Below are 21,437 nucleotides of genomic sequence, written 5' to 3'. Positions count from 1 at the left end.
TAGACTAGAAAGACACCAAAGATTAGAAAGAGGCCAAACAGACTAAACACAGGACAAACGTAGACTAGACGCATGTGATGTCAATATGATCACTGAACCCCTAGATTAATTAGATAAATTATTAATTAGATAAATTCCTCAAGGGGTGTAGTTTCCAAAATGGTGTCACTTGTGGGGGGTTTCCACTGTTTGGGCACATCAGGGGCTCTCCAAATGTGACATAGCGTCAGCTATCTATTCCAACCAAGTTTGCGCTTCAAAAGTCTAAATAGCGCTCCTTCCTTTCTGAGCCCTGCCGTGTGCCCAAACAGTAGTTTTCCCCCACATATGGGGTATCAGCATACTCAGGAGAAACTGCACAACAACTTAGATGGTCCATTTTCTCCGGATACCCTTTTGAAAATGCAAAATTTGGAGCCAAATCTATATTTTGGTGGGAAAAAGTAACATTTCCTTTAATACCACATTCCTTTAATTCTGATGAAGCCCTTAAAGGGTTAACAAATGTCTTGAATGTGGCTTTCAGCACTTTGAAGGTTGTAGTTTAAAATGGTATCACTTTTGGTGTATTTTCTGTCATATAGCCCCCCCCCCCCCCCGAAGTCACTTTAAATGTGATGTGGTCCCTAAAAAAATGGTTTTGAAAATTTTGTTGGAAAAGTGAGAAATTGCTGATCAACTTTTAACCCTTCTAAAAAAAAAATTATGTTTCAAAAATGATGCTGATGTGAAGTAGACATGTGGTAAATGTTATTTAGTCACTATTTTATGTGGTATAACTCTCTCGTTTAAGGGCATAAGAATTCAAAGTTTGAAAATTGCAAAATTTTCAATATTTTCCTAGACGCAAGTCATATCGACCTAAATTTACCACTAAAACGAAGGACAATAAGTCATGAAAAAATAATCTCAATCACTGGGATCTGCTGAAGCCTTCCAGAGTTTTACCACTTAAAGTGACACTGGTCAGAATTTCAGAATTGAAAAAAACGGCCTGGTCAAGAAGGTGAAAACAGGCTGGGGGGTGGGGTGGGTGAAGGGGTTAAGGATGTAGATAAATTGCTCAACTCAACTTTTTTTTTTTTTTCACTTTTGAATAGAGAGCTAGACAACAGAGTTGTCATCCATTGTGGCTGGTATGTCAGGAGTTAACTCGTCTGCCTGTAATTAAAGAAACAAAGTCAGATGAGCCAAAATATACATGTAATTTAATTCACAAGAATCGGCAATGGGGTTAAATATCTCGTCATACAATCTGATACATTTCCGCTTAAGAGACATATGCAAAAATGCATCCACATTAGCCGCACTAACGCATGGTATCAAAGCATAAAGTAACAAAATCACTCGAGAGAGAGGAGATAAGGAGAAACAGATATGTTCTCTGAAATACGTACTTGAAACCAAAGTGCTCACTGGTATTATACGCCGTATCATCTGGAAAGAAAGAAAACACAATTAGATACCCGCTGAATGCCCGACTGCCAATCACCGCACCACTTAACAGCGCCAAGATCGTTTGTTGTACAAAACAAGGCATCGGCTGCTAAATGCCGCTCGTCTTTTTATAAAGTACACGATTAACTTTCCATAAAACAATGAGTGAAAACGTCTTCTCCATCTTAAAGGGAAAAAAAAAATAAGCAGCAAAACAACAAAAGAACACAATGCGGCTATTGTTTTAGGGCATGTCGGCTTTCTTCTCGCGGGCCTTTATTAAGCTAAAATTAGAAGGCGTCTTCTCTTTAGATTGCCTCTTCTAAAGAAACAAAAGGAAGAGCTGCATAAAAAGGTGTAAAAAAAAATAAAAAAATACACCGCAATAATAAACGCTCAATAAATAATAGTAAACTACTTACTACGACATGGTCTCTTCTTACGGGCAACTCTTTGTACAGTTTTTAAAAGTTGTTCCAAGCATCTTGTAGAACCAAAGATCTTCTGTGAAGGTCCATTGTGCAGGTCCTTCAGGAGATCCCAGACAGGCGGGATGTAAAATGAGGACTCTGTGGCCACCAGATCATCACTTCCAGGGCTTGCTGGATGTTTGGGGTCGTTGTCCGGCTGCAGAATAAATTTGGATTCAATCAGACGCCTCCATGATGGATAAGTATCTACCTGTATTTCTCAGCATTAAGGACAACCTTAAAACTGACCAAATTCAGAACTCCATTTGCTGAAATCTTGCCCTAAACTTTCACGAGCCTCCACCATGCTTCACTGTTCTTGCAGTCACTTATTGTTCTGCTCTCCATTCATCAGGAACAAACTGACATCTGTTACAGCCAAATATTTCATTGTGACTCCTCAGTCCTGAACATCAGCTGCCATTGTTCTGTACCAAGTTCCTATGTTTTGTCCATAGTTGAGTTCCTTGGCATTTTTCCACATCAACATTGTTATTTTGGCTGCATTTCTTCCATTAAGACCACTTCTGGACAGTCTTTTCCGGACTGAAGATGGGTGTAGCTGGGTCCACTGGTTGCTGTCAGTTCTGAGCTGATGGCACTGCTGGACATCTTCCGATTTAGAAGGGAATTAATCATGTGTCTTTCATCTGCTGCACTAAGTTTCCTTGACCGACCACTGCGTCTACGGTCTTCAATGTTGCATCTCTTGGTGCTTCTTCAAAAGTGCTTTTACATCGCATACGGAAACTCCAGTCTGCTTTGAAATCTTTACCTGGGAGACACCTTGCTGGTGCAGTATAACTACCTTATGTCTTGTTCCTGTGCTCAGTCTTGCCATGGGGTGTATGACCTGTGACATGAAACTGTCTTCCACAACCTCACCTTTGTAGTAGTTTGTCTGTTCCTCATCACGCTTTAAGCCTTCTCCACAAAGTTTCTATTTTACTTTTATCTGTTTGGTATAATTGATTACTCGTACACTTTATTATAATCCTACAAAATCCCTGATCTTGTGCAAGTGAACCTAGAAGAATTCATGCTGTCTTGAAGGCAAACAGTGGTAGCACTGCTGTAGATGTAGCAGTGCTATGAATAACCCCGCCCACACCCCTGATTGGCAGCAATCAATGATCGGGGTGTGGTTACACATTAGCTGGACTTCCTTGCATGTGACCCTTAGTCCTTTTGTGATAATCTCCTGCTGATAAAGCACGGATTGCATTGAAACTATACCAAGCAGCTGAGCAAGTGACACATGACTGGAATCAGGTTCTATGCCCCTACATTATGCGGCTGTCTGATCAAATATCAAAAACCCGCTGACAGATTCAATTTGTGAAAGCATTCTTACTTTGCAGCATTTTCACCACACCTACCTAAAACTTTTGCACAGTACGGAACATCCCAAAATAACTAGAGTTGAGAAAAACGATTTGCGCTTACAGGGTCAGACCTGGGCTTTCTTCACTTCTGTGGCTTAAATCCTGGGCACCTCTGGCATTTATCAAGCCAAGTCAAGTCAAATCATGATGCTGTGTGAGGCTAATAAATAAGTAATTTTATTTATACAGCGCCAACATATTCCGCAGCACTTTACAATTGAGAGGCTACCAACTATGTAGGGGAAAAATTAAATCAGTAATCCGGCCCCATCATCTCAGGTTCAAGGTGGGTTGCAAAGGGTGGACCCCCACCGATTACAAAGTGATGGCAAATCATAGTGATCAGTCATCACTTTTTAAAGGGGGGGTGAGCTGATCCTATAAAGGACGAGAGAGATCGGGGAAAAAAAAAATACTAGAAAACAGCATAAAACTTCTATAAAAATATTTAATGAGCTGACGCGTTTCTGCACACATCACATCGGAAGAAGAGTCTACATTCTGATCCCAAACCTAACATAGACAGTGCCACCTTTTTGTCCATAGGTTGTATCTGGTATTGCAGCTATTCAAGTGAATACAATAACAAATACAGGGCATGAACAATGGTGGTGCAAGTTTTTTGGGAAACAAAAGCTAAAATTCACACAACCACTCCCTGGAGAGTAAACTATACCCCCAGAGCCTCCCTCTAATGGTCTATGACTCTACATGTAGTTTAATTGGTTACTCATATTGCATAGGAGCCTGACCGGCCATCACAGCCCTGTACAATTATGGGGTCACTGAAAAATGCAATTTTTTTTTTTTTACATTGGACCGAGTGTAATCTATCTACACGATATCACATCCTGACAATCTGCAGCTAATACATAGCTATAGATTTATTTATAAAAAGGAAAGTAGCTTTATTTTATTGGGCAATTACCCTGTGCTACAGGCTAAATAATACTCCAGAGCTGTATTCATAATTCTGCTGGTTTCCTCTTGAAACTAATCATTAAGCTTCTTGTTGGCACAGAATAGTGAGTGCAGCTCTGGAGTATAATACAGGATGTAACTCAGGATCAGTAATGTAATGTATGCACACAGTGACTGCACCAGCAGAATAGTGAGTGCAGCTCTGGAGTATAATACAGGATGTAACTCAGGATCAGTACAGGATCAGTAATGTAATGTATGCACACAGTGACTGCACCAGCAGAATAGTGAGTGCAGCTCTGGATTATAATACAGGATGTAACTCAGGATCAGTAATGTAATGTATGCACACAGTGACTGCACCAGCAGAATAGTGAGTGCAGCTCTGGAGTATAATACAGGATGTAACTCAGGATCAGTACAGGATAATACAATGTACAAATGACATTAAAATGATTACATGTAATTTGAAGATTGATCTTTATTCTTCCTGCAATAACACCACACTTGTCCATGGTCTGTATAAGGTAGTGTAGCCAAGTCCCAATTTAGCAAATGAGTTTGAGATGCAAATCTAAATACGACCTATTAAAAACTCGTCCCTCAAAGTATAGACAGCGTCCGTTTGACTTACAGCTTCATACATATTTTTATAAAAATAAAAAAATAAATCTAAAACAATTAAAATGAACTGTACATTTGTCAGATTTACGCACAGGCTTCCAAACAGTCCTTCCATGTTCTGCAGCAGCTCAGTCCTGAGGTTTTAGAAAAGCTTTCTTCACTTTTCGGCTTTTAACATTACTGTTTTCATCTTCTTTTTCCTGGATGGCTATGTGGTCTCTCTTTTTTGCAAATTTCTTTCTGATGCTGTCCACTAACGACCCATATCTGGAAAATGAGAAAGGGAGATGGATTTCACTAGGACGGTTCACCGGCTTTTTTCCTTTTTGCAGCTCATCTGTAATAGCACACAGGAGAGATGGGCCGAGCAACAGGGACTCTACCTGCTGCTATTGAGGGCCTACTGAATCCCCCCATATCTGTACGTTAATATATATATGTACACACCGTACAGACCAAAATTTGGACACACCTTCTCATTTAAAGATTTTTCTGTATTTTCATGACTATGAAAATTGTACATTCACACTGAAGGCATCAAAACTATGAATTACCACATGTGGAATTATATACTTAACAAAAAAGTGTGAAACAACTGAAAATATGTCTTATATTCTAGGTTCTTCAAAGTAGCCACCTTTTGCTTTGATGACTGCTTTGCACACTCTTGGCATTGTCTTGATGAGCTTCAAGAGGTAGTCACCGGAAATGGCTTTCACTTCACAGGTGTGCCCTGTCAGGTTTAATAAGTGGGATTTTTTGCCTTATCGATGGGGTTGGGACCATCAGTTGTGTTGTGCAGAAGTCAGGTGGATACACAGCTGATAGTCCTACTGAATAGATTGTTAGAATTTGTATTATGGCAAGAAAAAAGCAGCTAAGTAAAGAAAAACGAGTGGCCATCATTACTTTAAGAAATGAAGGTCAGTCAGTCCGAAAAATTGGGCAGACTTTGAAAGTGTCCCCAAGTGCAGTTGCAAAAACCATCAAGCGCTACAAAGAAACTGGCTCACATGAGGACCGCCCCAGGAAAGGAAGACCAAGAGTCACCTCTGCTTCTGAGGATAAGTTTATCCGAGTCACCAGCCTCAGAAATCGCAGGTTAACAGCAGCTCAGATTAGAGACCAGGTCAATGCCACACAGAGTTCTATCAGCAGACACATCTCTACAACAACTGTTAAGAGGAGACTTTGTGCAGCAGGCCTTCATGGTAAAACAGCTGCTAGGAAACCACTGCTAAGGACAGGCAACAAGCAGAAGAGACTTGTTTGGGCTAAAGAACACAAGGAATGGAAATTAGACCAGTGGAAATCTGTACTTTGGTCTGATGAGTCCAAATTTGAGATCTTTGGTTCCAGCCACCGTGTCTTTGTGCGACGCAGAAAAGGTGAACGGATGGACTCTACATGCCTGGTTCCCACCGTGAAGCATGGAGGAGGAGGTGTGATGGTGTGGGGGGGCTTTGCTGGTGACACTGTTGGAGATTTATTCAAAATTGAAGGCATACTGAACCAGCATGGCTACCACAGCATCTTGCAGCGGCATGCTATTCCATCCGGTTTGCGTTTAGTTGGACCATCATTTATTTTTCAACAGGACAATGACCCCAAACACACCTCCAGGCTGTGTAAGGGCTATTTGACCAAGAAGGAGAGTGATGGGGTGCTACGCCAGATGACCTGGCCTCCACAGTCACCAGACCTGAACCCAATCAAGATGGTTTGGGGTGAGCTGGACCGCAGAGTGAAGGCAAAAGGGCCAACAAGTGCTAAGCATCTCTGGGAACTCCTTCAAGATTGTAGGAAGACCATTTCCGGTGACTACCTCTTGAAGCTCATCAAGAGAATACCAAGAGTATGCAAAGCAGTCATCAAAGCAAAAGGTGGCTACTTTGAAGAACCTAGAATATAAGACATATTTTCAGTTATTTCACACTTTTTTGTTAAGTATATAATTCCACATGTGTTAATTCATAGTTTTGATGCCTTCAGTGTGAATGTACAATTTTCAAAGTCATGAAAATACAGAAAAATCTTTAAATGAGAAGGTGTCCAAACTTTTGGTCTGTACTATATATATACCCACTTATACAATACATTTCTAAGCTATGAAACCCAGCGACAAGCTGTCCAAACAAACAAAAAAAAAAATTACATACATACATACATACATACATACATACATACATACATATATATATATATATATATATACACACACACACACGTACGTACGTACGTACGTACGTACGTACGTACGTATATATATATATATATATATATATATATATATATATATATATATATATATATATATATATATATATATATATATATATATATATATATATATATATATATATATATATATATATATATATATATATACACATATACACACACACACATACATATAATTTTTTTTTTTTAATTCACTTTTTTTTTTATATATACCGTATTTTTCGGACTATAAGACGCACCTAGGTTTTAGAGGAGGAAAATAGAAAAAAAAATGTAAGCAAAAAATGTAGTCATGATGCCCTGTTAAGGGGGAGGGGGTCTGCTGCTGACACTGGTATAGGGGCAATTCTGTTAATATCCCCCATTCTGGTATATATGGCACCCTCCTTCCTGTTATACGTGGCCCCCATCCCCATCCTGGTATGTATGGCACCCTTCATTCCTGTATGTATGGCCCCCCTGATCCCCGTCACGCTGCACAGAAAAAAAAAAAAAAAATATTTATATATTATATGTATATATATATATATATATATATATATATATATATATATATATATTTATTACACACACATACTCACCTCCTCTCTCCACCTCAGGGTTCTGCTTCCCACACCTGTCCTGCTCTGCCTCCTCAGGGTTCTGCTCCCCACACCGGGACTGTGTGCGTGGGGAGCAGTGACTATTCACTCTCCCTAATAGCGCGCACACTGTACCCACAGCGCGGCTCCTGCTGCGCTCAGCTGTCAGTGTGCCCGCTATTGAAGTCCATGAATATTCACTACACCCATGGGAGGAGGAGCAGTGAATATTCGTTTTCTTTAGTAGTGGGCACAGTGTAGGCTGCAGCAGGCGGCTGCTACCTCCTGTGCCCCGCTCATCCCCCGCTGTCGCTCCCCATCAGCGCCACCCACAGCCGAACATATGTTCGGACTATAAGATGCATCCCCCACTTTCCTCCAAAATTTTGGAGGAAAAATGAGTCTTATAGTCAGAAAAATACGATACACACACTTAAAGGGGTATTCCTATCTCCAAGATCCTATCCCAATATGTAGTAGGTGCAATAATAATAAGATTAGCAAATACCTTCAATTAGAAATGTAGTATAGTATTTTTGATTAGCTGTGTCTCTTTCCTCATGTGCAGACATCGCAGGACCTTAGGTATCCACGGTTACGACCACTATCAGCAAGCTAACTAGCTGTCACTTTATCAGTGGACATAACCATGGATACCCAAGGTCCTGTATTGCCTGTACATGATTTAAGTGGCAAAGCGAATCAAAAATACTATACTACATTTCTAATTGGAGGTATTCGCTAATATTATTATTATTACACTTACTACATATTGGGATAGTATCTTGGAGATGGGAATACCCCTTTAAAGTAAAAAAAACTATATATATATTTTGTAAAAAGTGAGGTGATATCTATCGCTGCTTTTTAGTGACTTCGCCTGCTCCCAGAAAATGGCATAAAACTCCGTAAGAAAGTTGTATGGTACCAATAAACTATTCTCGTTCTGCAAAAAAAAAAATATATATATATCTCTATCTATATCTTGGAAGGCGAGAAGGAATAATTGAAAGCGAAAAGTGGCCTCCGGGACTCTGTCACCCAAGGGCCTGCATAACCCTAGAGCCTAATGGAGAGAAAAAGGACCCCCTTACACCTACATCTGGTAAATGCATGAAAACTGAAAAACACAAATGCAGAATGCTTTGTAATGGGAAAGTAAATATGAATTTTCCCATATTATCAGGCATTTTGCAAAGCAAATTTTTTGGATCAGCTTTGGACTGAATGCAACTTTCTAATAACTGGAGAACTTTGCAAAGCACTTTTGCAACCAACTTGCCATCGGTTCCCCTGCAACATCCTAATTTTGGTACGTCTGTACCCTGCCCTATAAAGAACTATGAATATCTGAACTAGTCACTGTATCCCTGCTGTGATTCATGGGGCTGTTCATGGATTCAGCAGAGCACACATATGTATTAATGACACTTCTCTCATCACTTTCTGATCATGAAAGAAGATGAGAAATCCTACCGGAGAGCCATTTCTTCATCTGTCACATCCACGTCCATTTTTCCAAAGTCAGGGTCTTCCTCCTCTGTCTTTGTCTCCGCCGTCTTGGAGTTCATCTGCACCATAAGTTTCTGAGAATACAGAAGGAGATGATTGAGTGGACTGCGACACGAGACGGACGATCATACGTCATGGTGACAGCCGGCCTAGCACCGGGGACGCCCTGCAATCCGCACACGCGGTTTTCATACTATGGGATCTGCAAAACAAAAAAATGCGTGCTTGCTCGTTGACTTCAATAGGCACCATGTAATATCATAATCCCCAGAAGGAAATGAGGACATGCCGGATCCGTGTCCTGATTCCAAATAAAAAGAACATTAAAATTGACCTGATCGTGTTCACTTTCTCATCCGCTGTGCTAAGCTCGGGGCCAGGATGTCTCGCTGGACCCGCCGCAGCGTTAGAAAACCGGACGGATAATTTGAGTGGAATTATTCATTGCAATTGACATAAATAGAGTTCGCTTTTAATAAAATATTTTGCCTGGAGAAATAGTTGTCAAAGATTAGCAAAGTGATTTTTTTTTCTAGTAAAGCCTCTCTGAATTTATAAATACTTAACTAGATGTTATAGAACTTGGGCACAAATGGGGGTCTGGAGAGGCTGCAGACAATCCCCCCCCCAAGAAATGCGTTAATAATTCCGCCACCTGATGTGCACAATATGGATGAAATGTTGCGTCCTACCTAGTGACATAAATCAAGTCGTAGGGTCATATTAGCAGATCGCCCACTGCACAAGTGACATAAGTTGGCCGGTGGATGGTGGGGGTCCGGCCGAGGAACAGTTACCACAATTCTATTTGGAATTTCATTATTTTATCTATACCCCTAGACGACCCCTTTGAAGCATGGATGTGGCCCCCGAGGAGAAGACAATGGTAGCAATCACTGCTAGGATCAGTCTACAAGCAAAACATGCCCAAAAAGTTATAAAAACTATCAAAATAACCCTTAAAAAAGGAATGATCTGGCAACGTCTTCGCTCCGGATGACGTTAACGACCCGCAGCAGGTATTGTGCAAGCTTACTACTAAGACAGGACTCATGCACGCATCTCTGCAGGTGGTAAAGTCATCAGCACCACTTTCCAAGCAGAAGCTCTTTAATGGCCAGACTATGCGGGAATGGGAAAGGGGGCCCTGATGTTATTTGATACCACCCTTCACAAGTCTTTACCTCAATTTCCGGATTAAACCCTTTGAAGGACATTCTGCCGTACAGGAAGTCTTCGCACGGAAGGAAACTTCTTTCTTCGATGATAAAACTCCTGAAAAAAAAAAAAGGGTTGGGAAAATTCAATCGGTGCAATAAATGCACACGTGCTAATAAATGGGACGCAACAATAGATCTCCATCCCCTTTCCCCTTTAACGGTGCTATCTTTTTTATCATCTTGGCAGCTTTTCTAAATCCTCGTCGGCTGACGTACGGATTGATAAATCTATTCTGCAGCCCATCGCTACTCTCTGAGCAGACGGCACTACTCTCCCAGCCAATAACACCGGCCATCGGCCTCTAAAGACGTTACTTATTAGAATGGTGCCGATCAGATCGGTGCTGTCGCCACCGTAAGATTGTGCTGTCGACATTGATGACCGAACTCTCTTATTCACGGTGCTGCCGACAAATGAGAATTTTTTTTTTTAAAGGGGTTGTTGTCACGACTGATCTTCAGGAGCGCACATCTACTCTGCCTCCCAGTTTCGGACCTCCTAAATGATTGACGTTTTGGAACAGCGGCATTCAATTCTGCAAGCGCGGACCGGTCCGACCAGTTTCAGAGCAGCGCTTACAAGCTCAATAGCAAACAGCTTGCAAGTGTGCTACTTGTCTAGGAAACCAGCCACAAGCAGAAAGTTAAAAATCCCTCTGTACTTGACGTAAATTAAAAAGTTGTTGGTTTTTCCAAGAACTTTGCAAATTTATGATGGTGAGAAACCCCTTTAAATGTGTTTGATCCTTATGTGCAGAAAATGGCTGGGTGGGGGAGGTGATAATTTAAGAAGCACTGCAAAGTTTGTTATTAAAAGGGTAAGTATCTGAAGGGATGTTTAAGATCTAAGGCTGCAAAGCAAAAAAAAAAGGAAAGAAGAAGAAAAAAACCTGCACTACTACAGTCAGGCTGTAAATTAGAGGCGTCGGGAAGCTTTTTGCAGTGGGCCGAGAAGCTCCGGGGATTTTCCAATTATTACAGGTTGCAGCCTCCTGCATTTAAAAAGCCATTTCTAATACAAAGCCAATAAATACTGCGGAGGTCAGGATCCAAGTGTGAACGCTTGGCAAACAGAGGACAGGAGCGCTTCATCTGCAATAAGATTGTGCAGGGCTGCGCGGCACATAGTGGCACTGCCATTGTGCGACTTTCCATGGACACCACGCCGACACTCAGCTGTGACTTTTCACAGACGTGCGCATTACTACAGGATGTGACATATAGGTGATAAATGCTCCTTACTCCTTCTCCTTCAGCTCCGGCAGGTCAAGGAACCAGTGCTCGTCGCTGATGATCTTCTTCTCCTCCTCTTCTAACTGTTTCTTGGTTTCTGGGTCAAGACTCCTTTGCATAAACTAAAGAAAGAAATAGGAATATATTTAATACGGTTCTGACGAGAGAGAGAAGTTTATAAAGCGGAGGCTGCGTTACCAGAAATTCGAGGAGGAGATGGGGTGAATTTTATTATTTCTCCAGTTCTGTATTTCCATTTTTGAGATATAAAAAGTCCGATCCAGCTTTCCCAGATCCCTGAATGAGAAATCTGCCCATTTATTTGGCGATATTCCCTTTATCCATGTGTGGATGTTGTGATAACGGTACGGACAGGATAAAGGAAAAAGAAAAACTACAGAAAAGAGCAGGAGCGCACACACTCCTTCTGTACCTACTGAATACACAAAGATAGGAGCCATATTTTATTGTCCTTCGCTCCCTCGATCATATGTCTGGACAGTCGGGACACCTGACAGTGGCAGCCATATGCACGATCACCACGGCATGTCACTTCAGTGGGATCGAGCTGATACGTCCGCTCGATCTCTCTCTCTCTTTTTTTCTTTTATTCTGCCTCCCAGTCAATAATGCCTTTATATATGCAGTTTTCTCTAAGGCATACAGGGGCTTTTAGGCCATATGAGCCCATTGTGCCACCATACAAGCTCTACAGACGGGCGTGACAGGAGCACAACCAATGCTGCTCATCGTATCTCATCCCCATCCTGAAATAGATGCCTCACCGCCCTCCATAATCCCCCATCGACTTCTCTCCCTCCATCAGGAGTGTGTGTATTCTGAGAAGCCGCATCTCGTATAATTACGCCAAAAAGGCAATTTAACCAAATGGCGAACATAAATATAACGCGATGGCTGTTTTTAAGAACTTGGCCACTGAATACATTTCAGTAAATGGCTGAATGAGAGGGTTAGGCAGCGGGACCCTCCCTCCGCTTATTAGGCTTCCATTAGACGTACCTGGCGGGCCGCCCTGCATTAGGAAATCTTTCAGTGCGTGACTGGAGATTGCGGTGGTAATGTGGGTCAGCGGCTTCTCAGCCTCATTATGCCGTCCTTGCTTAATATACCTGTGTTAGTTTTGCATGCACTTACCAGGTAATGGGGCACCCCGCTGCTTTTAATGCAGATGTATAGCGATGAGCGCACCGCCTGCACGGTAAGCACTTGCTCCTGACTACTAATATACAGGAATCGCTGCGTACAATGGACGACCCGCTTTAGGATGCACCAGATTCTTGCAGCCATGACGGAGAAGAGCGCAGTGAAGCCGCCCGCTCCTCGTCTAATGCAATAAGCATTTATGTCAGTAATACTTGGCCGTGTGCTGACATTTCGCCTGATGGCTTTTTACTGTAATTTGACAGCGGAAGGAAAGTGGCTTCTAATATGAGCGGACGTAAAGAGCGCTGTCATTATTTCATCCCCACGTTTTATGATGGAAGTATATGAATACATGTATGTGCTACAGTAAGTTGTCACTAGGGAAGTGAGTGGCGGTATTTTTTTTATTTTACCAGTCAGAGACCACCTTTTATCTGCCCCATGCATCCTCATCCTATACAACCATAATCGTTGCGATCACTGATCAATACAGTGGAGGAGCCCCATATTAGGTCTAATGAACCAAGAGAAGACATTAGTGTACTACAGCCAATTATGGCTCAAGACTTGCACCATGCAACCAAGATAGGTCGTCAATATCAGATGGGTGGGGGTCCAACAGCCGAAACCCCCTTAAGATTAGATGTTTTCAGGTCTGTCCATCGTGTAGTGCAAATAAATAGGAGCTGATCTGCAGCGCCTGGCAGTGGCCACTACGCAGTGAACAGGCCTGTCTGTCGCCAAAGCCACCGCCGGACCACCACCGATCTGATAAGTATAGGTCACCAATTTCAAAGTAGTGGCATATCCACAAAACATGTCGGATAGCTTCAGGTCCGACCTTGAGGGCAGGGAGTCCCCTGACCCCTCATTTACCCTGTCAAGACAACTACTTCCTCCAAGGCGATCTAGCTTTCAGTCCAAATTCAATCTGCTCTCTTAGGAGTTCCCCTTTAAATCCGCACAGATTGTTAAAAATGGCACAAATCGCGATAACGTCGGGAGCTACCGTCACTGCCGAATTGGGCCCGTATGCAGTAATACAATACTGGCATGTCAGCCTTAAAATGGCCGGACTGCAAATGATAAAAGTCCCACTGAAAAACTGTCAAGGCTTAGGGAAGATAGAAAAAAAAAAATAAAATAGCTGCTTCCATCTACACAATAGGCGCAGCGGTGCCGGCTCTTCCGCTCTGCCCACATTCGCGGGTCCCAGGTGTGACGGGAGGACGCCGGTCACAACTTGATTGCATTGTGACTCACCAGCAGAAGTTGACAATGCCGATTCTTAAAAATGAAAAAAGTTCAGAGTAATTTGCTGCAGAAAAGAGCAAAATAAAAAAAAAATCCTTAAAACGCCCACTTACACCAACCACATACTTAACACAGCCAGAGAAGCCGCCCGCTCATCAGCGGCACTACAATGTAGATTTCGGCCGGTCTGACACCTATATTAACCGCCTGAGCCAATAACTTTCGGCTATACGCGGCCGCGCAGGAAGCCTCATTAGCCTCGGTGACGGACGGCCATGTGAATTGTTCAGAGGCGAGTATTCTGCCGGCTGATTGTTACCGGGCATTCAAGTGACAGTCAATAGCAGCTATCGAGTTTACCGGAGCGGCCCACATGGGGGAAACTTCTGATGTGCACCATTAATCATATGTCGGGGGGAGGTTAGGGGGGTGTAATGCGTTTTTTTTCTTCTCCTCTCCGCCGTGCACTGTAGTATACATGATGATAGATTAGCCGTGGAGGTACAGATACTTCTCATAACCTTAGTGACCCCTAGTATGTGACAGTCTGGCTACTGCTCTGCGATAATGGCCATTTAAATGTTTAAAGGGAGTCCCCCCCCCCCCCCCCCCAAAAAAAATGGGGAAGCTGGATATATCTTACCCTCTGATCACTGCAATCAAAGGAGGCAGGGCATCCTATTGATCTGATCGAGGACTGGGGGGGTGGAGATCTTTGTGAAGTCAGCTCTGGGGAGCTACAAAGAATGCAATGGTCCAGGAGCTTCCACATACCAGATACAGGGATCATTACGTCAGACCCTAACGCACGAGCTGCTGGACTGGTGAGCTGTAATCCCACCACAAACTAGAGAGAATCCCAAGGTGGTCTGTCATATAAGCCTGACTCTAGGGCTCACTCGCAGTGCTTGTCCACTACTGGATGACAAATTATTAATTTTAGATTATTTATTATTCATGTATTTTTTTTTTATCATATTTTAGTATTATTTATTATTTGTATGTATTTCATTAATGTACTATTTTTTTTTATGAATTTTATTTATCATATTTTAGTATAATTATTATTGTATCATATTTTATTAATTAGTATTATTAATTTAGTTTTTTATCATATTTTAGTATTATTTATCTTTATTTTATAATTTATTTATTTTTTTATAAATGGGACCAGGAAGTAAAAAACAAAACAAAACAATACTTTTATAAAAAAGACCAGCAGCGCTCCTATGTACTCAGAGATGCTTCTCCAGACGATGACTGACTGCAGCGTTCACATGACCCCTCCTCTGGATGTTCTCGTGGATGCTGCATTGAGTACAGAGGAGCATTGCCCCTACGAGAGGAGAGTATCTTCCCCCCTCACCCCCAAACTCTCTTGGCTTATTAATGGACAATCCCTTTAAGTTGGCCGCAACCAGACAGCTAACTCTCCTGGACCCTGACATATCTGGGGCTGAGCCTGCATGTATCACCCATGAGGAGAGGGGAGCAAGTCAGACATCTGCTTGACAAATTTTCTCTTTTAAAAACAAAGGATCAGGCCTACTGACATTGAACATGCCTGACCCTTCTACCTGTGACACCAGACGTCTGGAGGAGTCAGATCACCCTCATGCACATTAGATTGTCAGCAGGGTCAGATTATAATACACTGCTCAAAAAATAAAGGGAACACTTAAACAACAGAATATAACTCCAAGTGAATCAAACTTCTGTGAAATCAAACTGTCCACTTAGGAAGCAACACTGATTGACAATCAATTTCACATGCAGTTGCGCAAATGGAATAGACAATAGATGGAAATTATTGTCAATTATCAAGACACACTCAATAAAGGAGTGGTTTTGCAGGTGGGGACCACAGACCACATCTCAGTACCAATGCTTTCTGGCTGATGTTTTGGTCACTTTTGAATGTTGGTTGTGCTTTCACACTCGTGGTAGCATGAGACGGACTCTACAACCCACAGAAGTTGCTCAGGTAGTGCAGCTCATCCAGGATGGCACATCAATGCGAGCTGTGGCAAGAAGGTTTGCTGTGTCTGTCAGTGTAGTGTCCAGAGGCTGGAGGCGCTACCAGGAGACAGGTCAGTACACCAGGAGACGTGGAGGGGGCCGTAGGAGGGCAACAACCCAGCAGCAGGACCGCTACCTCTGCCTTTGTGCAAGGAGGAACAGGAGGAGCACTGCCAGAGCCCTGCAAAATGACCTCCAGCAGGCCACAAATGTGCATGTGTCTGCACAAACGGTTAGAAACCGACTCCATGAGGGTGGTATGAGGGCCCCACGTCCACAGATGGGGGTTGTGCTCACAGCCCAACACCGTGCAGGACGCTTGGCATTTGCCACAGAACACCAGGATTGGCAAAGTCGCCACTGGCGCCCTGTGCTCTTCACAGATGAAAGCAGGTTCACACTGAGCACATGTGACAGACGTGACAGAGTCTGGAGACGCCGTGGAGAGCGATCTGCTGCCCGCAACATCCTTCAGCATGACCAGTTTGGCAGTGGGTCAGTAATGGTGTGGGGTGGCATTTCTTTGGAGGGCAGCAGAACCCTCCATGTGCTCGCCAGAGGTAGCCTGACTGCCATTAGGTATCGAGATTAGATCCTCAGACCCCTTGTGAGACCATATGCTGGTGCTGTTGGCCCTGGGTTCCTCCTAATGCAGGACAATGCCAGACCTCATGTGGCTGGAGTGTGTCAGCAGTTCCTGCAAGATGAAGGCATTGAAGCTATGGACTGGCCCGCCCGATCCCCCGACCTGAATCCGATTGAGCACATCTGGGACATCATGTCTCGCTCCATCCACCAACGTCACGTTGCACCACAGACTGTCCAGGAGTTGGCGGATGCTTAGTCCAGGTCTGGGAGGAGATCCCACAGGAGACCATCCGCAACCTCATCAGGAGCATGCCCAGGCATTGTAGGGAGGTCATATAGGCACGTGGAGGCCACACACAATACTGAGCCTCATTTTGACTTGTTTTAAGGACATTACATCAAAGTTGGATCAGCCTGTAGTGTGTTTTTCCGCTTTAATTTTGGGGGTGACTCCAAATCCAGGCCTCCATTGGTTAATAAATGTGATTTCCATTGATGATTTTTGTGTGATTTTGTTGTCAGCACATTCAACTTTGTACAGAACAAAGTATTCAATGAGAATATTTCATTCATTCAGATCTAGGATGTGTTATTTGAGTGTTCCCTTTATTTTTTTGAGCAGTGTATATTAGTAGTCACTAATAAGGGCGCAGTCAGAGGGCCGTATAACACAGACGACGGTGGCATCGCAGTGCACGGACTGGCCGGCGGCTCTTCTGACAGCTGCATAGAAATACATGTTATCACGCTCGTGTCAGGAGAGAAGCCAGCCAGTCCGTGCACTGCGATGCCACTGTCGTCCATGTTAGAGCGCCGCTCCATTCTTCCTCTATGGGGCTGCCGAGTGCTGCGCTTGGTTTCCTATAACAGTCCCATAGAAAATAAATAGATCGGGGTCCGGCAACGAGGACTGAAATGCCCCCTTCTGCCTGCACCCCTTTAATACAGCAAAATGTCTTCAATCTGGCACCCAATAAGAAAGTCAGACCCAATGCATCCAGTACTTAAAGGGGTTGTCCAACATGTTTAACTTTTTTTTTTTAAAGTCTAAAACCTCCCAGTATTTGCCTAAAAATAATAACCAATCCTCTGTAGCTCCTCCTCCCCCATCCATCCTCTTCCGGCAGGTACCACTGCAGGCAATCACGTGATTAGTCGCAGTGATCACAAACCGATAAGGCTTGGACTATAATGTGCAGCCGGATCGGGTGGCAGACACGTGTGATCTCTACAGCCAATCATTGACGTCGGGGAATGGGGTTGAAATACTCAAAAAAAAGAACATAAGTTGTGGACGACCCCTTTAAATCTGTCCAGACCGGAGCATCTCGCAAAACCGCGTCTGATGTCCCATGCTGGAATCCATCCGCCTGGTGTCAAAGAGGCCCCTCCCCTATCTAAGCCACGCCTACTTGTACAAAAAAAAGTTGGGGAGAGCAGAATAAAGTTGGACATTAGGTTCAGTCGCTGACAGCAAGCAGCGGTCCCGAGAACTGAAACCACAAGAGTATATATAGGAAAGATAATACTCTGCAGGCTGGGGAACCTGCTGGGACTTATAGTCCTTCCAGGGACGAGCATAGAAACCTGCAGTGGAACTGCAAGTTCCAGCACACTGCCACCTGGAAAAAAATCACAGGTTGGTCTAATTGAGCTGTAATTATTAACAGCTAGTCCAAAAGAAGAGGTTCTGCAGCAGCAGCGGTCCTCTTCCTGCTGCCATGTGTTCGCCCCTCACAAACATGGCGGCTTCCTCTCTTACCTTCATCCGCAGGAGGTTCTTGGAGAGTCTTCCCACTTCGGTGGCCATGGTGGAAATCCCGGGAGTGAGAGGGTCGCCGATATCTGGGAGAATCGCGACACACGACTGCAGGCCGCGGCGCCTCACTGGCAATGGCAGCCTAGCGACAGACAGCAGCAATCACCGCGGCGGCCGCAGAGGAGAGCAGTCGATGCTCGATGCGCTGATGAGAGCCGCACCACGTGACCTGCCGGCCGCGGCGCTGGGCGAGATGCCGGAGCTCTTCCTATTAATAATAATAGAATATTATTGATTATCTCTGTGATATTTATGGCCGCTGTGACCATAGGGGAAATACTATATTATAGTCACACTAAGTTTTACTTTGCGCTTTCGTTATCTCTTTCCTTTTTTTTTTCTTTTAATCTTTGTTTTTTATTATTTTTTTTATTACTATTACTTTTTATTTTTTTATTTAACCCATTCACCCCGTGGCCAATTTTTACTTTTGCTTTCTAGTTTATTTTTCCGCCTTTTTTTTTATTTGTAATTCTTTTAATCTTTATTTTGTATTATTATTATTATTAATTTATTTAACTCTTTCCTGCCCTGACCAATTTTTACTTTTGCGCTCGCGGTTTCTATCTCCTTTTTTTTTTTTTTCAAAAAAAACTTTTAATCTTTTTTTTTTTTTCTAATTACTATTTAATTATTTAACTCCTTTTAATCTTTATTTATTATCATTATTATTTATTTGTTTATTTATTTAACCCCTTTCTGCCTTGGCAAACTTTTACATTTGCTCTCTCATTTTTTTTTTTTTCCCCTCCTTTTTTTTTTATTTTTATTTTTATTTTTTTTAAAAGGAGGTTTTTTTTTTTACCTTTTTAATATTTTTATTTTTTTCTTATTTAACCCCTTCCCGTCTTGGCCGATTTTTACTTTTGCTCTTTGATCTTTAGGCCGGGGTCCCACACATGACCTGACTGCTGTCTGTTATCTTTGTGTTCTTGCATTACAGCTCACCGGCGTGGCTTACAGATACAGAAAAATATGCGTATTGTTCCTTAGCTAACACCGCTGCTATAAATGGAAAAATATGCGTAATGTTCCTTAGCTAACACCGCTGCTAAAAAACAGAAAAAATATGCGTATTGTTCCTTAGCTAATACCGCTGCTAAAAATTAGTTTCCCAAAGCAATCGGGCATATGCATATTTTTTCATATCTATGTATATATATATATATATATATATATATATATATATATGTATATATATATATATATATATATATATTTTTTTTTTTTTCCGAATCTGTAAGCCACGCCGGTGAGCTGTAACGCAAGAACACAAAGTCAGGTCATGTGTAGGTATGGCATCCAATACGAGAACATCCAATGCGACATGCTAATAACATTCGGCTCCTGCTCTGACGCGAGCGGAAGCCGAATGTCAGTGCTCTGTGGTCCGATCCTCTCGCACTGAAAGGATCGCAGCACAGCTGCGGAGGGGACGGAGGAATCAATTTCTCCATCTCCTCTGTTGCTGGCATCGGCGGAAATCGCACTGCACTTGGGTGATATCCGAGTGCAGGGTGATATCCGAGTGCACACGCATCCATAGATGCGATCGTTTGACCTATACACTGCGATCTATATAATGGAAGGGGGTCGTGCCGCCGAAATGCAGCTGTCGGAGATTGACTGTGGCATTTAACTGGTTAAAACAGGCAGCGATCGGAGACAGCTACGATCGCTGCTGTTAGAGGCAGGTGCCAGCTGCTTAACACTGCCGCCACCCACCGTGAATAGAGTGTACCCCGCGCCGTACCTGCACCATATATATGTGTTCTGCAGATCAGCAGTAAAATCTGCACCGAATTTTTAATAAAAAAAAAAACAAATGATTGAAAAAGTAAGTTCTTGTCCCTTCTTGGAATCGGATCCTGATGGAATCTGCTCCTAACAAGGCTCTGTCCAATGAAAAGGCTGCAAAAAAAATCCACTAAAATCGTTTTTGGAAACGAAAAACCCCTCCAAAACTCCAAAAAGAAGGAGCATTTTCTGATGCAGTTTTTACTAGAAAAATCGTTTGTGAAAATACCCTAATAGTCTACATGTTTTTTAGTTAAAAGAAATAACAGACTAGTTTCTAGGAGAAGCTCAAAAAAACTTTTTTATTTCATAAGAAAAGAAAGACTGATGAAAGACCGCTGGTAAAAATTGGCACTGATGGAAATCTGATCCAAAAACTTGATGAAAATTGCTCTGTTTTTTAAGTCCGCAAAAAAAAACAAAAAAAACCCAGACGTCTGAATATGGCTTTAAGACTTTATATGAAAGAACTGTTTTCCAGTCCTCATCTAGGTGTCATCACCACTAATGGCTCCTGACACCGATACGTTGTCTGATTGCAGAAATGCGATGATATCAGAGATAAATGCCCGTTATCCGGCAGCTGATCAGCCAGAATAAAGGTTTAAGAGCTTTTCCCGGGGACTGAGAGCAATTTTACAAAGTGAAAAAATGCAGTTTTATAAATTCTTTGTAAATTGTTTGCTTTATTTCGAGGTCACAGTCAATAAACGTGAAGTGTTTGCGGCTCTTTGTGTTGTGTTCTATCCGATCATCGGTGCGCGGGGTCACCGCTGCCGGAGAAACTGAATTAGGGCTGAAAGCAAAATCCGGTATTATTATGTTATGTGGCGGCATTATGTCTATATTATATCCAGATAATTACAATACTGTGCAAATCTGATGCATCACAAACGCTGGGAAGACAATGTATCAGGAAGGTGAGAATGATACAGCGGGGCTAAACTACAGGACCATTATCAGTACAGGATCAGTAATGTAATGTATGTACACAGTGACTGCACCAGCAGAATAGTGAGTGCAGCTCTTGAGTATAATACAGGAGGTAACTCAGGATCAGTAATGTAATGTATGTACACAGTGACTGCACCAGCAGAATAGTGAGTGCAGCTCTGGAGTATAATACAGGAGGTAACTCAGGATCAGTAATGTAATGTATGTACACAGTGCCT

The 21,437-nt window shown here is 42.6% G+C and overlaps 1 protein-coding gene and 1 long non-coding RNA gene across 2 annotated transcripts; both read right to left on the bottom strand.

The window, feature by feature from the left end:
• Nucleotides 1–1,055: 1,055 nt before the first annotated feature.
• Nucleotides 1,056–3,066, bottom strand: LOC141175837 (uncharacterized). Its single transcript, XR_012253066.1, has 3 exons — nucleotides 1,860–3,066; nucleotides 1,398–1,437; nucleotides 1,056–1,161 (listed from the first exon to the last, which is right to left on the bottom strand). It is a non-coding gene; the product is annotated as an uncharacterized lncRNA (long non-coding RNA).
• A 381-nt stretch (nucleotides 3,067–3,447) lies between these two features.
• MPHOSPH6 (M-phase phosphoprotein 6) lies at nucleotides 3,448–18,635 on the bottom strand. Its single transcript, XM_073659782.1, has 5 exons — nucleotides 18,412–18,635; nucleotides 11,634–11,746; nucleotides 10,356–10,446; nucleotides 9,136–9,245; nucleotides 3,448–5,104 (listed from the first exon to the last, which is right to left on the bottom strand). Exons 1-5 carry the CDS (start codon nucleotides 18,457–18,459, stop codon nucleotides 4,966–4,968), a joined length of 501 nt encoding a protein of 166 aa, XP_073515883.1. The 5' UTR covers nucleotides 18,460–18,635; the 3' UTR covers nucleotides 3,448–4,965.
• Between the last annotated feature and the right edge of the window lie 2,802 nt (nucleotides 18,636–21,437).

The sequence above is a fragment of the Phyllobates terribilis genome, unplaced genomic scaffold, assembly GCF_046119375.1.
Source record: "Phyllobates terribilis strain yellow unplaced genomic scaffold, ASM4611937v1 Scaffold_14__1_contigs__length_39327217, whole genome shotgun sequence".
Lineage (NCBI taxonomy): Eukaryota > Metazoa > Chordata > Amphibia > Anura > Dendrobatidae > Phyllobates > Phyllobates terribilis.
The sequence above is the reverse complement of the archived record's forward strand: the minus strand, read 5'-3'. Positions and strand labels throughout refer to the sequence as shown.